At 37.7% G+C, this 16,122-nt stretch overlaps 1 protein-coding gene across 2 annotated transcripts; it reads right to left on the minus strand.

The window, feature by feature from the left end:
• Positions 1 to 288: 288 nt before the first annotated feature.
• On the minus strand, positions 289 to 13,464 carry LOC120067082 (synaptotagmin-4). Of its 2 annotated transcripts, XM_039018477.1 has the most exons (13): positions 13,178 to 13,464; positions 13,008 to 13,099; positions 12,780 to 12,907; positions 11,993 to 12,094; positions 11,060 to 11,110; positions 10,463 to 10,583; positions 2,940 to 3,061; positions 2,734 to 2,832; positions 2,484 to 2,564; positions 2,298 to 2,383; positions 1,984 to 2,209; positions 1,287 to 1,451; positions 289 to 946 (listed from the first exon to the last, which is right to left on the minus strand). In XM_039018477.1, exons 3-13 carry the CDS (start codon positions 12,882 to 12,884, stop codon positions 572 to 574), a joined length of 1,533 nt encoding a protein of 510 aa, XP_038874405.1. In that variant the 5' UTR covers positions 12,885 to 12,907; positions 13,008 to 13,099; positions 13,178 to 13,464; the 3' UTR covers positions 289 to 571. The 2 variants fall into 2 exon arrangements, with proteins under 2 accessions (XP_038874405.1, XP_038874404.1); XM_039018476.1 differs by having other exon boundaries at positions 13,008 to 13,464.
• Positions 13,465 to 16,122: the final 2,658 nt, after the last annotated feature.

Genomic DNA, 16,122 nt, shown 5'->3' on the forward strand with positions numbered 1-16,122 from the left:
AGAAATATCAGGGCATACGTTTTCTAAACTGACCCAAAACTAAGAACAAAAAAAATATATAAATAACATCATTATCTTCAAAGCACCTTTACTATTTAATAATAGAACCCTAAAACAATCTTAATTATCCCCACTGTATGAACACAGTTTTAAGTAGAATAAAAACAATGCTGTTGAAGTATCAAACTGAACACTCTCCAATGAAAGAACTACAGAAGGATTCAACTTCCTCATTAAACATGAAATAGACAAGTGATTCAGATCAAACAGTATCTAATAAGAGAACTCTAGTCGTCATAGTAATAGATTACATTTATTCGATACGTGATCGAGAAAAGATATGCATACAAACCAATTTTTCACAAGTTATTCTTCTGCAACAAATTCACGTTGTAGGGAAGAACTTTACAAGATTTATGCAAACTTTCCCAATTCCAATACATAAAACAACATGAAATCGCTACAAGTTGAAGAACGAAAAAAGTTGACAAAAGAATTTTAAACGATACAAACCCAGATGATATTTCACAATTCCTAGCTGCCACACGCGCCGGCGCACCAACGAACATAACTACAATGGCTTGGCTCCACCGTTTTCCTGGACACTGTTTACTGGGGTTGATGAAGAACTGCTCCTTCTAGAGTGACTAGATTGCCCGGTGATGGTCCGCCCCATAAACCTTCCAGCTTTTGAGAGACCACTGCCAACAGCACCAAGCCCGCTTCCAACAATGCCAACACCAGTGCCAATGCCACTACCCACCATACCAACTCCGGTGCCAACCATGCCCACACCAGACCCAACAAAAGATGCTGCTCCCTCCAGCGCATCCATCGTGCTACCTAAAACTCCCTCCTCCTTCAGTTTCTTTCTCTCTTCAAGGATCCTCTTCTCTTCTTCCAAAGCTTTCAACTGCTCCTCCTTGTTAAACTCATGGTAATGAACCTGTGCAACAACCCAAATAAAATAAACAAACTGGATACCTTTTTTAGTTCAACGACAAGTGGAGTTGGAGGGATCAAACCTCTAACCTCTTGGTTGAGAATATATGTCTAATGCTAAGGTTGGCAAATAAATAAAATACCTATATAAGTGATAGTAGCTCGGTAGCTTTCCATAGAGTTGTTTCTAAAAACTTCGATAAAAAAATCTTACAAACAATAGGTTTGATGTACAACTATTCACAAGTTTAACCATTTCAATAACTATTTAAGTTGTTCTTAATGATAGGGCCACGTAAGAACAAAATAAGTGCAAGCAAACCGAATCCAGTACTGAACTCTACCTTAATCGTAAGAGTTCCTCGATCTTTCTTGTCTTTCACTTTCAGCGTGTTGAGTGATGCAAGCAATCGCAACTCAACCTCCTTACTCACCTCTCCTTGAAGGTCAATCAGAGGTAATTTCGCTATCCCCAGTTGCTTATCTTGACCAATGTCCTTATCAAAAACCTGTTTGAAGTGTAAACAAATAACATAAATTCCTGCAGCCGGTACGAATGGTAGGCTGTTCTGACATATGCAGGGAAATGAGGTTTCTATCCAATTCTTCCATTCTCTTTCCATTTTGGAGTGGGAGAGATGGAAAGGGTGAGAAGCTTGGCAATATCATGAAAGTACAGAGTCAGGCATAAAAAACTTGAGGATTAAAAGGGAAAAAAGGGTGACAGCAGAAATTCAATGCAAATTCAAGCAAGCACCATGTGTATATATATATATATATATATAACTTCGCCCTTTTTACGTGTCGTGTGTGAATTCTTGGACTAAAAACCTATCAACAAGGAAAATTCCAATAAAAAAATTTAGCAAATATCAAGCATTATTTAGCCTCAAACACATAATAATCAACTGCAAAATGGGTGATGATGGATAAAACCGAAGCTTTTGAAGACAAAACCATCTAGTGCAAAACATAAAGAGAGAGAAACTGAAAACGTGTCCATTAACTAATAACAGAAAAGGAGTATGAGTGCTTCAGAACCTCGAGGATAACAGACTGTGTCTCCTTGTCCTCTACAATAAAGTCAAGGTCCTCGTTCCAAACAGGGTTTAGATTGTTTTCAACCGTTTTTGTTTTTAGTTTATATAGTGGGCGAACATGTGCAGTAACATAAGGATCGGATTTTCCTATCATTTCCATGTTCTTCAAGTTGTTAGCTTTCACCACAGTCACAGTAAGCTTTCCTTGTGGTTTAAGCTCTAACTCACTGCAAATTAATTAAGAGAAAAAACAATTGCTCAGGAAGAATGGCAGAAACCAAATCAATATCATTCCAAAGAGAGAAATTACGTAACCTTAAATCAACAGGTATGCCACCAATTTGAACGACAATCCTATGGGGCCATTTGAGCGTATCAGTAACAATTGTATTCACGGTATCCTGCAACATGTGGTGTAAGCATTCAACGAAAAGTACCAAAACTGACACAAAGATATGAATTAAATTTTTTGAAGAAGTTTGAATACTGTAAGTAACTTACATCAATCATATCAGAAATTCCAGGAATAGCAGTTAGGCTTCCACCAACAGCCTTGAGATTATATAAAATTTTTGGCTCCGGCTGAGTGCAAACAGAAAAATACTTGGTAGCATTTCTTAAAGTTCAACGACTTCAAACAACCAAACATTTAAGCCATACCCTCCCATTAAGAGTTTTAAAATCTAAATAACAGTAAAATTAAATAAACCATCAATGTTTGTAACAACATAAATGCCATATCAAAGGGTACCTCAGCAAGCAAGGCAACAACAACAGCAGAAATACAAGGTATCTCTTCAGCTAGTTGAAAAATAACCCGAATGACGGTAAAAACTTGAAGATCCTTCAGCTGTAGTATAAAATATAATATTGGTCAAATAAACGTTCTCTAGATCAAAGCGCATTAGGTAAGAAAAACTACAAAATACATATTAAGTAACTTAAATCATGCACTACCTGAATAGGTATTGAAGCAACAAGAGCGGCTTCAACAGCTAAAATGATGCTTGGGTCTCCACCCCATCGAAAATCAATATCCATCGTGATCTGGCCTTTCTTTAGACTCTGAACACGTATACCTGCAAAAATAAGGAAAATTCAATACCCAAAAAAAAAAAAAAAAAAAAAAGAACATTTTGTCTACAAGAACTTGGATAATGACAAGTATTTCATGGACTGCACAAATGAAGATAGGGGGGCTGAGAGAGGAAGTGAACAACAGTAGTTGAAGGAATCAGAGCTGTAGACTGTTAGAAATCCAGCCCTGCAATTAGAAATTCCCAACAAGTTTCCCAAGAACAGAGCAATAGTCTGATATATATTTTATTTATGAACATCAAGGGAAAAGTTACAATGACAAGCAACAGAAATGGAACAAAGAACAAGGAATCAAACAACCAAGAGTCACCTAATTTCCAGCACATTCAAGAGGGCTGGATATCCTCTCCACCAAGCTATCACTCCTCACCAAAAATTCCCCCTTCCCCCTTAGGGGGGGCTCTCTTCTTAAACCCCTCATCACTGGTCCCCCCCTTTCTAACTAACCGTCAGAACATTACCACTTATTCCTTCCTTCCCTCATTATTCCCTTTTGTGCCCCTACATTTATAAGTGTTTATAATTGGGGGTCTTACAAAACCCCCCGGTTTTTCAATCACCTTGTCCGCAGGGTGAAAATAAGGATATTGTTGCTTCATTCCCACAACTCCTTCCCATGTGGCCTCGCTTTCTGAGTAGTTCTTTGATAACTGGCAGAAATGTCAGTTATTATAAGCCTTTTATTTAGAATTATGAGAGCTAATAAGTAGAAAATGCGGTGATAATACTTGGAATTTGCGAAAAATCGAGTTTTGCGTCGATTAGCACCTAAATCCTCACTGACCCCAATATTATGCGTTACTCCGTGCCAAAGTGTCTATTTTTGTAGCTATCGCAGGAATCAAACGCATGCGTTGGAAATAAGCAATCGTAAACAAACGCATGCGCTGAAGCCAGATGACCACAAAAACAAACGCATGCGCTGAAAACCGAACTATCGCATAGACGAATGCATGCGGTGATCGAATGTGTCCATCGCATGGAAGTTGCGGTGATCGAATGCGTCCATCACATGAAAGTTGCGGTGATCAATTGGAGATTGCGGCCACGAAGTGACAACCATAATAGAAGGGCAATCGCAAGATGGGTAGAACGCACTGATACTTCAGCTGAATCAAGCTCGGACGCATACCTTGGGAGTATCAACAAAATAAGACGATGTGACATTGCCCATACCGCGACAAAGGCAGCAGTGAGACATAACGCAATCATAATAGCTGTCGGCGTTTAAACCCTATAAATAGCCCCTTCGACCTTCATTTCAAAGCATCCGAACTTCTGCTTCAAGGCAGAGGTTTGCGATCACAGATGAGAGCTTGAGCAAGATTTTCAGTGAGAATTCTTCACCTCCACAAACTAGACCGAGTGACGACCAGAGCTTTCGCCGGAGATAGAGCTCGAGAGAGACATCTCCACCATTCATCCATGGCACCACCGGCAGCCTAGACGCAGAGTCCTTCATTTCTCTTCTAACCTCTGTATTGTATTACATTTTAGCTTAAGATATTAAGACATTTTGTAATCAATGCATCTCTTGATTCCTTCAATGTCATCTTCTTCATCATCTTTATCTTTATCATCATTTACCTTCATCATTTATTTATCAAAGGCGATCGCATACTTAATCGTGTAGCCTAGAGATAGGACGCATGTAGCAACCCATCGAGAGGTGTGCGTTGTGCGAGTATAGTGAGTTAATCCTGTGTGCTTGGTGAAAGGCTGTAGCAACGCTTGTCTATGGGTTGTTGCATTGCTTGTCTATAAGTTAAATAGTCGTGTCTAACTTCCTGAGAAGGTAAGAGATGGAACGCACTAAAGCAAAGTATGCATTGTTCCTAGAAATAGGCACAATCTTATGCTCGACGCAACCATGCACTATAGAGATATAGTCATGCGGCTGACCACCGAGAGGTGTGTCATGCGTTAGTGTGACGAGTTGGGATTACTCGAGCGATTTAAGATAATAAACATTACTATGCGTTAATGGTTATTGTGTATCTACCTATTCTCATCGCAAGTCTTCTATTGCTCAATCTGTTTAGTTAGGAGTAGGAGTAGTGTGTAAATCCATTAAACTTCTTTTTTTTATTTTTTTCATCGACTCAAACGCATTGCTTCACAAGCATTATTGAGTGACAAGTCCCTGTGTTCGACCTCGGATTACCCGAGAAACTTGCGTTCGTGTTATACTTGGCACGAGCGTAAGAAAACTTATGATAGGAACGTGTGGTCATTGCATACTAGATTAACGCATTTTCATTCCAACGCATGACCTCAGACGCATGGGCGTAAACGCATAGCTTAAGCCATGTCTAATGCATGATTGCGTGTACAACCCCATCCCTAATTTTCCTTCCAACATTCTTCCATTTTACGAGCCATTTGCCCCTCAACAACTCGGTGTTCCAGCGAACTCCCAAGATAGTCTTCGGTATCATCTGCAATTCAAAGTCATGATAAATCAGGAGACTGATGTTGCACCTGTGTTGTCTTGCCCAGACAACATTTTAGTTGAGAGACATGGAAAATGTTATGGATCTTAGCGTCAGTTGGGAGTTCCAATTTGTAAGCCACCTTTCCAATCCTTCCTACCACTCTATACAGTCCATAGAACCTAGGGGCCAGCTTTTCACACCTCCTTTGTGCCAAGGTGCATTGTCTATAGGGTCGGAGTTTAAAAAATACCAGCTCCCCAATTTCAAACTCAACCTCCCGACGGTGCTGATCAGCATATCGTTTCATTCGTTCTTGGGCAACTGCCAAGTGTTCCTTCAAGGCAACAAGAGCCTAATCTCTTTCCAAGAGTTGTTGCTCCAAGGTGTCATTGGATGTCCTTCTATCTCCATATGAGATCAACGATGGGATTGGATGGCCAAAAACTACCTGTATGGTGTAGTATTGATAGAGGCATGAAAGGTTGTTTTATACCAGTATTCTGCCCATGGAACCCACTTGTACCATCGTCGTGGTTGCTCATTACAGAAACAACGAAGATATGTTTCCACGCATCTGTTAACCCTCTCAATTTGGCCATCCGTCTGGGGATGAAAAGCAGTACTTCTTTTGAGGGCCACCCCATGTACTAACACAGCTCAACCCAAAAATTGCTCACAAAGATCTTGTCCCGATCTGACACAATAGAACGAGGAAACCCATGGTGGCGCACCACTTCCCAAATAAACACTTCACTATCTTCTTGGCGGTATATGGATGGTTATGGGAATGAAATGTGCATACTTGCTTAGCCGATCTACCACTACCATCAATGAATCCTTCCCATAAGATTTAGGTAGCCCTTCCACAAAGTCCATGGAGATGTCTTCCCACACGTGGTCAAGTATTGACAAGGGTTAAAGTAGCCCTGTTGGGGCCATAGACTCACTTTTATTTCTCTAGAATATCATACACTCCTCTACATGCCTCTTAACATCTTCGTTCATTCCCTTCATTTGAAGTTCTCCGGATAGCCTTTTGTAAGTCCGTAAATACCTAGAATGCCCCTCAAGGATTGAATCATGGAAGGTAGAAAGAAACATGGGAATGTAAGTCGAATTCTGAGATAAGACCAGCCTTTTTTTTTTGTATAACAGAATCCCCTGTTCTACTGAAAATTTGGTGACGCTCGCGGGGTCCTCTTCGAGTTTCTCTCGGATGTGTTGTAATTCCTCGTCTGCGAATACTTCTTGTTGGATTACTTGGGTATCGATTAGAGAGGGAGCTATTATCGTTAACAATTTCTCCGTTGGAGGTTGCCGAGAAAGCACATACGCGGCCTTATTATTTAAATTGGACTGGTACAAAATCTTAAAGTCGTAACCCAACAATTTAGTCAACCACCGCTAGAATTGGGGTTGGACTTCTCGTTGTTCTAGTAGGAATTTGAGAGCCTTTTGGTCTGAAATGACCGTGAATTTCCGTCCCAACAGATATGGCCTCCACTTTTGCATAGAAAGTACCACCGCCATAAGCTCTTGTTCATATATAGATTTCCCTTGAGCTCGAGCAGATAGTGGTTGGCTAATGTAAGTTACTGGTCATTCTTGCATCAGCACTACCCCCAATCCTGTTCTGGATGCGTCAGTCTCAATGATAATAGGTAGCTCAAAGTTTGGCAAGGCTAGCACCAGAAGAATTGTCATAGCTTGCTTTAAGGTCTCAAAGGCTATGGTTGCTTCATCGAACCAATAGAAGGCATCTTTTTGTAATAGCTTAGTTAATGGGGTTGCCACCTTTTCATAATACTTGACAAACCTCCAATAATATCCGGTGAGACCAAGGAATCCCCGAAGCTCGGTCACATTCTTGGGTATCAGCCACTGCACCAAACCACGAATTTTGTCCTCATTCGCGTCCACACCTTCAGCTGAAACCCAATGCCCCAGGTATTGGATCCTTTTCTGGCCGAAAATGCACTTCTTCCGGTTGGCATCATTTGGTGATCTTGCAAAACATTCATAACCATTCCCAAATGCTTAGCGTGAGTATCCTCATCCGAGCTATATACTAATATATCATAAAAAACTAGTATGCACCTTCGCAAAAATGGTTTAAAAATCTGATTCATTAGAGATTGAAATGTGGCCGAAGCATTGGTCAAGTCGAAGGGCCTTACAGAAATTCGTAGTGTCCCTCATGCGTTCTAAAAGTTGTCCTTTCCACGTCTGGTCCGTACATCCTGATCTGATGATACCCTGACTTGAGGTCCAATTTCGAGAAGATTACTGAGCCTTGTAGTTCATCCATCAGTTCTTCGATCACCAGTATGGGAAATTTGTCAGCCACTATCGCCTGATTAGGCTTCTGATAGTCAACACAAAAACACCAACCCCCATCTTTTTTTTTTAAAACTAACAACACCGGACTTGAATACGGGTTGTGACTTGGTCGAATGATCCCCGCCTCCAGCATTCTGCAACCAGCTTCTCTATCTCGTTCTTTTGGGCATGACTGTATTGATATGGTTGAATATTCACTGGTGGCTCTCCTTCCTTCGTTAGGATTCTGTGATCCACCACTCTTTCTGGGGAAGCGAAGTTGGAGTTTCAAATATCCCGTGGAACTTGTCCAAAAGGTCCTGTATATAGCTGGGTACCTCCCCCTGATCCTTCTCGTTCGTCTCGTTGCTTATTCTTTCCGCCGGTTCCACTTCCAAATGTTGAAACTCTACCAAGAACCCCATGTCGTCTTCCTCCCAAGGTTAAGGTTACCTCCAACATGGTTAAGGTAGGGTCTCCCTTCAACAAGATCTTATGAGGGCCAGAGGTGAACGTCATTGTCAAGCTCGACTAGTGGGCCTCCATGTACCCCATATTACAAAGCCAAATCATCCCCAAAATCACATCCACTCGGCTAAGTTCCAAAGGTAGGAAGTCCTCTATTATAGTCAGTTCCAACAACACCACCACTACCGACTTACACACTCCCTTCCCTCTTATCGCATCAACGTTGCCTACTATCACTCAGTAATTTGACGTCTCGATCATCGGCAACTTCAACTCCTCCACTAATGTCTGATGTATAAAATTGTGAGACGCTCAACAATCGATCATGATCACCACCTCTCTCCCGGCTAACATTCCTTTCAGTTTCATGGTTCCTTTTCCAGACAACCCTAGTACGACCTCAAAGAAATTTCCACGTCGGTTGCAATGTCTAGGGCTTTCACCTCCAGTTCAATAGCTTCTAACTCGTTCGATTCCTCTGCCAATTTTTCGTCCTCCTGGTAGATTAACAGATTGAGATCTCGTTTCTCTCTCAATTGGCACCGATGCTCTGGGATTATTTCTCATCACACTGAAAACACAATCCCTCATCCCTTTTCTCCTTCACCTCTGAGTGCGATAATCTTCAAAATGTCCTCTCCTTTCTCACGGCTCCTTTTTTTTCCACTACACTTTTTAGTGTTTCATTTGGTGCCCAATTTCCTTGCATTTTGGGCTCACCTTGCACAATCTATTTGTTAGAGACATTTTGGGCCGCTGTTGGGCCCAAGCCCACTTCCTGCTGAGCCATCTGTAGTGCCAAGTTCCAATCACTCACGGCTTGGGCATCTTTCGTACATACATCCAAGCCGACAGGATGTCGACTTACTACTTTTTCCTTGATCATAAGGGCTAACCCATTGAGGAAGGTTTCCTCCAGCACCTCCTCCGACATAGTCGAAATCGCCGCGTAGGTCTCGAACTTCTTCCAATAGTTTTCATATGATCCTTCCTATTTAATTCGTAAGAGTCGTGAAAGGAGTGTACCTTCTTGCATGGGTCAAAACCTATCGAACATCCGTCGTTTCAAATCCTCCCATGTCCGTGTCAGTTTCCGGTTGTGAGCCCATCTGAACCAATCCAAAACTTCAGGCAAAATGCGATGACGGAGACCTTAATCTTCTCTTCATCCGTCAACTCATGTATCTCGAAGTAATGTTCCGCCTATACACCCATGAATCAGGGTGCTCATTGGTAAATGTGGGCATTTCTAACCTCTTGTATTTGCTGCAATTGTTTGATCCTCCATGAGGCGTCATCTGCGAGCTCTCCCCTTCTTCTCCTTCCTTATCCATCTTGGATTTCTGAGTTTCCCTCGTGATGCTCGATTTCTCTTTTTCTCGCATCTCTGTCAAATATTGCAAGGCAATACCTATTCGTTCCAGGCTCTTCTTCATTCCAGTCATTCCTTCTCAGAGTTCAGCGGTTCCCTTCGTATTGTTGTCTACCTTCTCTTCCATCTCAAGTTTCTTCTCGGCTCACGTCTTTCCCAGATTTCCGAACTTGGCTCTGATATCAATTTGTTAGGAATCCACACCTGCAATTAGAAATTCCCAACAAGTTTTCCAAGAATAGAGCAATACTCTGATATATATTTTATTTATGAACTTCAAGGGAAAAGTTACAATGACAAGCAACAGAAATGGAACAACGAACAAGGAATCAAACAACCAAGAGTGACCTAATTTCCAGCACATTCAAGAGGGCTGGATATCCTCTCCACCAAGCTATCGCTCCTCACCAACAACCCCCCCCACCAACTAACCATCAGAATATTACCATTTAGTCATTCCTTCCCTCATTATTCCCTTTTGTGCCCCTACGTTATAAGTGTTTATAATTGGGGGACTTACATAGGCATGCCATGTAAGTTAGCTATAGTTTCTTTCCAAGGATTTGGGTGGGGAATCCCCTACGGCAATTAAAGAAAAATAGGATGCTATTCACAATAATTGAAAATCCATCAGTTTTTTTTTTGACATAAGGAATAATTTAATCTGCTTGACATCAAGGACTATCTCTCGTCATATTTTCAAGCAAACAATGGCCAAAATTTGAAAGAATAACGTAACTACCAACAGAATGGAGGCAAACGGGGATTCGAGATAATTAAATCCGAACCTTCAATTTTAGGAGCCACTGAGCCTAGAGATAATTTGCTGAACTTTAATGAAGTAATTCCTGTGGGTCTATACTCTTCCAGCAGAGGTTCAACAGATTCCTTTATGACCAATTCTGCTGCCTGCAAGTAGGCAGATGAATTAAACTCAAAAGAATAAGGGGTCATCTTAAAATGCATGACGATCAACAGTTCTTTTTTAGAAATATAACTTTCATTATCAAAAGACACGATTGCAAAAAAAGGAATGATAAAAAAGAATGGCAAACATAACCTAAAGTGATATATTCAACATAAAAAAAGGAGGGATAATCGACAGTTTTTCAATTTTCTTTTTCTAAAACATATTTGCATATTCTCAAATAAGAAAGCATCAAAAATATTTTATTATATGTAGTAATAATGTTGTAAGATGAATACTCATTGTTTCTTGGAATTCCTAAAGGAAAGTTGAGTGATAAGCCCAAAGACGATAAAATATAAACCACATTTATACAAAAGCGTGCTGTGTCCTTTATACCAGGATCTTAGAAGAGATGTTAAAGGTAGGATATTCATAAATAAAGTTTTAACACTGCAAATGTAGCTAAGAAACTTACATCTGCAACAAACGGCCACATTTTGCTCAGTAACTTGTTAAGCCATTTCACCTAAAATGAGAGAACAAAAATACGATCAAAGTACATCTCAATATAGTAGACATAGTTAATGTAGATAAGAAATAAAAACAAAAGTGATTGAAGTATTATAATCAACAAAATTCTAAGTATATTGCTCAAAGACAAGAAATAAAAAAAAACAAAAAAAAGGTCATGTCCATTTTCAACCAAATGACCAACAACACAAAGCTGAAACTGCTCGATTTTTCAAGATATCTTCTTATTTAGACTAGCCACACCCAAAATTATACTAAAAGAAGGGAAAATAAATCTCCCTTAGAGAAAAGTCAGCTTATGTCAAACTGGAAAAACAAATTCATACAACAATTTCAACAAAAACTCACAAGAAGTAATATGATGGTTATCTAGCTCAAGACCTACTGCAGAAACTCACATCAATATGGTGAAAGAGCACAAAACGATCCTCTCTTTTGCAACAAACAACGATAATTTGTTCTTCACAAAAAGATGTTCTAATAAAAAAAAATGTTAACCTTCAAGGATATCGCATTACAACACATGACTAAGTCCAAAAAAGGAGAAAAATCAAACATTAAGAAATATAAAATTAAAATTAAAATTAAAGTATTTAAAAACTGAAACAGACATCAAACTCTCTAATGGGGAAATAAACCAAGCTTGACATCATGAACAATGCAAATGGGTAAAACTAAGTAAACATAGAATTATTAACAAATAGTTTAATTGGATAACTTTGTCTTGAAAGATATTCCCAAAATCACATAAAGAAAAAGCTTCTTATCATTCTTCCATCACGTACACCATCATTTGAAATTATAAAACAATACAACTAGCATGACAAAGCATTCTTACGACAGTGAATGAAAAGAGAAGCATAAAGAGAAAAGAAACCTGCTCATAAACAGGGAAGGAGATCCATTCAGGAAAATTATCCCCACATAATTTCTTCAAGTCATCTCTACTGAGAGAACCCAGAATTTTCATATCAGCAGCCTGCACAATGAAATCAACAACAAACATGTTCTCAGAAAACAAAGTAATGGCCAGACTACATACACTATATGCTATAACTCATATAGAAACGAAATTAGTCCAGAATCTATAGTCAAAACATTTCCATTGCCAGTCAAATTGCATTATCTTTCACTGACCACATTGGTAGACTCGGATAATTTTCTAATAGACACTATCAGCAGTGGAATTTCCTTTTTGTGGGCTTCGTGGGCTTGACTTTGTATATGCCTTGTATTCTTTCCTCTTTTCTCAATGAAAGTTGTATTTCAATAAAATAATAATAATAGTAGTAGAAACTATCGGTGTTTCCTTAATAAATTCATAGAGAACTACAATCTCCCAAGAAGCCCCAGATAATCACTTTCACTGCAAAATTTGCACAGGGACTATCAATGAAAAAGAAATGAAGAACTCCTGTAGCCAAGATCCAATCAAGTCCCTTTATAATAATCTTTAGGAACTAGTAACTGTGTATATCAAGAAATTCGTCAAATAAGAAACAAATTTATCCAGAATTCTACGTACCGACAAAATATACAATTCCCGTACCCAAACATCAACGAAAAGAGACATACATGATGAACCAAAATTAACACGAGTTTGAGCAAAGATAAGCTGAGGAAACTCCAAAAACATCCTAAAAGACACAGAACAAACAACTTACCTTCGCAACTCTTTTGGTGCTTCTGTGCCTCATCATGTGCTGCCACCCGGCCATCAATGCAATCCCAAAGATAACCCCCATAAAGATCCCAGAAATCAACCCCATTTTCGCGGAATTCTCGACCCCAACTCCAGAAAGAAAGAAAAAATTGCAGACGGACACAAACAATCAGATCGTAGAGCAAAAGAAAATAGTTGCAACAAAAACGAAACCCAATAACAAAATTACCAGAAAACTTGAACTGGAAGAAGGAGAAGCAGAAACAAAAGGTGGGTCACTGAGCTTCGCGCGTTTGAGTGAAGAAAAAGGGAAGCAGATTCCTGAGAGAAGGGAAAACGGAATTGGGTCACTCTCGCAACGTTTCGAAAAGGGAAAATAATAAAATTCAACAATCACACCTCTCTCTCTCTCTCGCTAGAAACGTAAAGGTTTTGATGGCTTTTCTGAAACGGTTGATTTGTTTCTTCAAATGGGTCGATGATTTTTAAGAGAGAGATTAGAGGGAGAGTGGACGTTGGTAACAATGCCATCGAGTCTCGGCCATGAGAATTGATGAATTGGGGAAAATGGTAGGACACGGGCGATAATCTTCACCCTTTAGCTTCACCATCTAAGCATTTAATTCGAACTTCCCATGTTCATCTCCCATTCCATTTTGTAAAAACAAACAAAAAGGACAAAAAAAAATCTTCGATTTTCTCCTCTCTCTCTCTCAATAATTATTTTCCATCTTGTTTTAATATTGAAATAAAGGAGGGTTCATCGTGTGGTACTTGTTTGAGAAGTGTTAAATCATGGACAGTGATATACGTTTATGGCTAAATTTAAGAAAAAATGTCCACTTTATTATAAATAGTTTGATAATGTATGTTGTTTAAATGATCATATTTAATGTTCATTGATCTTGTGTCATATCTCATTTTTTATTAAAGTATTGTCTATATGTTTTAACATTATACATTATTAGTGTTCAGGTAATCTATCTCTTATTTGTCAAATTTCCTATAAATATTGGTATTTGGTGAATTGTGGAAGATACAAATTTGGCAATTTCCATAAAAATTGAAGAAATTAAAGAATTTATAGAATTTATTATTTTATATTTTACTAATTTATTTTATTTTGTTTATTTATATATTATGTTTAGTTTATTTTATTATTATATTATATTATATTTATTTTAATACTATATTGTCAGTATCCATGTTCCTATTGTGTTTCTTAAGTTCACAACACGTTATCATCACGAGCTCCTATCATTTTTCTCGCTAAATGTAGGTCCTAGAAGTATGTGAGTTTTTCTCTTTTTGTTATAATTAATTAATTAAATATTGTTTTACATATTTAATATATATTAAAGTTTTAATATAAATATAATATTTTGTAATAGTATTACTATGAAAATATTATAAAATTAGAATTTGTGGCATTTGATATTAATGGTACTAATTATTTGTCTTTGATGTCAAAATACACCTGGATGTCATAAAAATGTGATTATCGCAAATATATATATATATATTCCTAAAGCTCATCATAGATGGACATATCTGAGACTCCAAAATTTTAAATCAATATGTTAGAAAAGATATTTTTCTACCTTTTGGATATGCTACTGCAGTAGCAATATCGCGAGAAATGTTTTAAAGAGTATTATGAACTAATTTCATATCTTTTCATGACTGGACAAAATAACGAGTTATTAATGAAAAATCAGGAATCACGACTAACGGGAACAATATCATTTCCTGAAGTGAATGTTGTGAATGTTAATAATCGTGGTCGAGGTCGTGGTCGTGGTCGTGGTCGTGGTCGTGACCGTTGCAGAGGAAGAAATAATTATAATTTTCATGGTGTTCGTTCTAATCATTCAAATTTCAAAAGAACCACACAACATGATGATCACAAATGAAAAGCTCCACGAGATAGGAGCTCAAAAAGTGTTGAAAATAAATGCTTTTGATGTACAATGACTGGGCATTGGTCACGTACTTATCCTACGTCAAAACACTAAGTAGGAAAAAGTGAAAAAAAATGTGGAAACAAACTTTGAATACCGAGATAATGACATATTTGACCCATCCCACATGACAATTTTGGATGTGGTTGACTTCTTTGAATCTCACGAAGAGAAAATCGACAAAATTGATGGAATATCGAGTGTTTCCTTTGACTTTAAAATATCTAGATTTATTTTTTATTTTTTTTTTGTTCATCTCCAATTTTTTTTCTTAGTAGATGTTAAACTTTGTATATTCCACATGTTGTTTTTCTTATTGTAATTATTTTTTTTAATGAAGAGACCCGGATCATTTTCATATGTTGGATGACTAAAAAATAGTAAATAAAATCTATGTCTGGTAAACAGTATAACTACATATACAATACTTATAAGTAGAAAATATTTTTTCAAACTGACAATTCTGAAAGCAAAAGTCAATAGAATATCAGGTTATGCAAACCTGATTGAAGGCTTTGGAAAAGCAAATATTATTTTGTCTAAAGGAACAAAGTTTATAGTTGACAATGCATTGTTCTCTAGTCAATCAAAGAGAAATCTACTTAGTTTTAAAGATATACGTCGCAATGGTTATCATGTTGAGACTGATAGAAAGAAATAAAATGGAGTATTTTATATTATATCTACTGTCTCGTACGAAAAACGTATATTGGAAAAGTTATCTGATTTATCTTATGGATTATATTATACTCATATACGAGTAATTGAAACATATGCAACAATGAACCTGAAATCTATGAATTCAGACATATTTACAATTTGGCATGACAGATCAGGTCATCCAGGGTCTATAATAATAAGAATAATTATTTAGAATTCAAACAAACACCCATTGAAGAACTAGAAGATTTTTCAATCTAATGAATTATCACGTGATGCTTGGAAAATTGATAATTAAACCATCGCCAATTAAAGTGAGAATTAAATCATCTGCATTTTTAGAACAAATTCATTGTTATATATGTAGACCTATTAACTCACCAAGTGGACCATTTAGATATTTTATGGTATTAATGGACGCATCCAACAAATGGTCACACGTGTGCTTATTATCAAGTCGAAATCTTATATTTGCAATATTACTTGCTCAAATAATTAAGTTGAGAACACAATTTATTGATTATACAATTAAGACTATTCGTCTTGATAATGCTAGTAAATTTACATCCCAAGCCTTTGATAATTATCCTATATCAATTGGGATAAGTGTTGAATATCTTGTAGCTCATGCATACAAAAAACGGTTTAGCAAAATCATTCATAAAACGTTTGCAATTAATTGCTAGACAATTGCTTTTGCATGTAATGTCACTTGTACGTATT

Source organism: Benincasa hispida, chromosome 12, assembly GCF_009727055.1.
Source record: "Benincasa hispida cultivar B227 chromosome 12, ASM972705v1, whole genome shotgun sequence".
Lineage (NCBI taxonomy): Eukaryota > Viridiplantae > Streptophyta > Magnoliopsida > Cucurbitales > Cucurbitaceae > Benincasa > Benincasa hispida.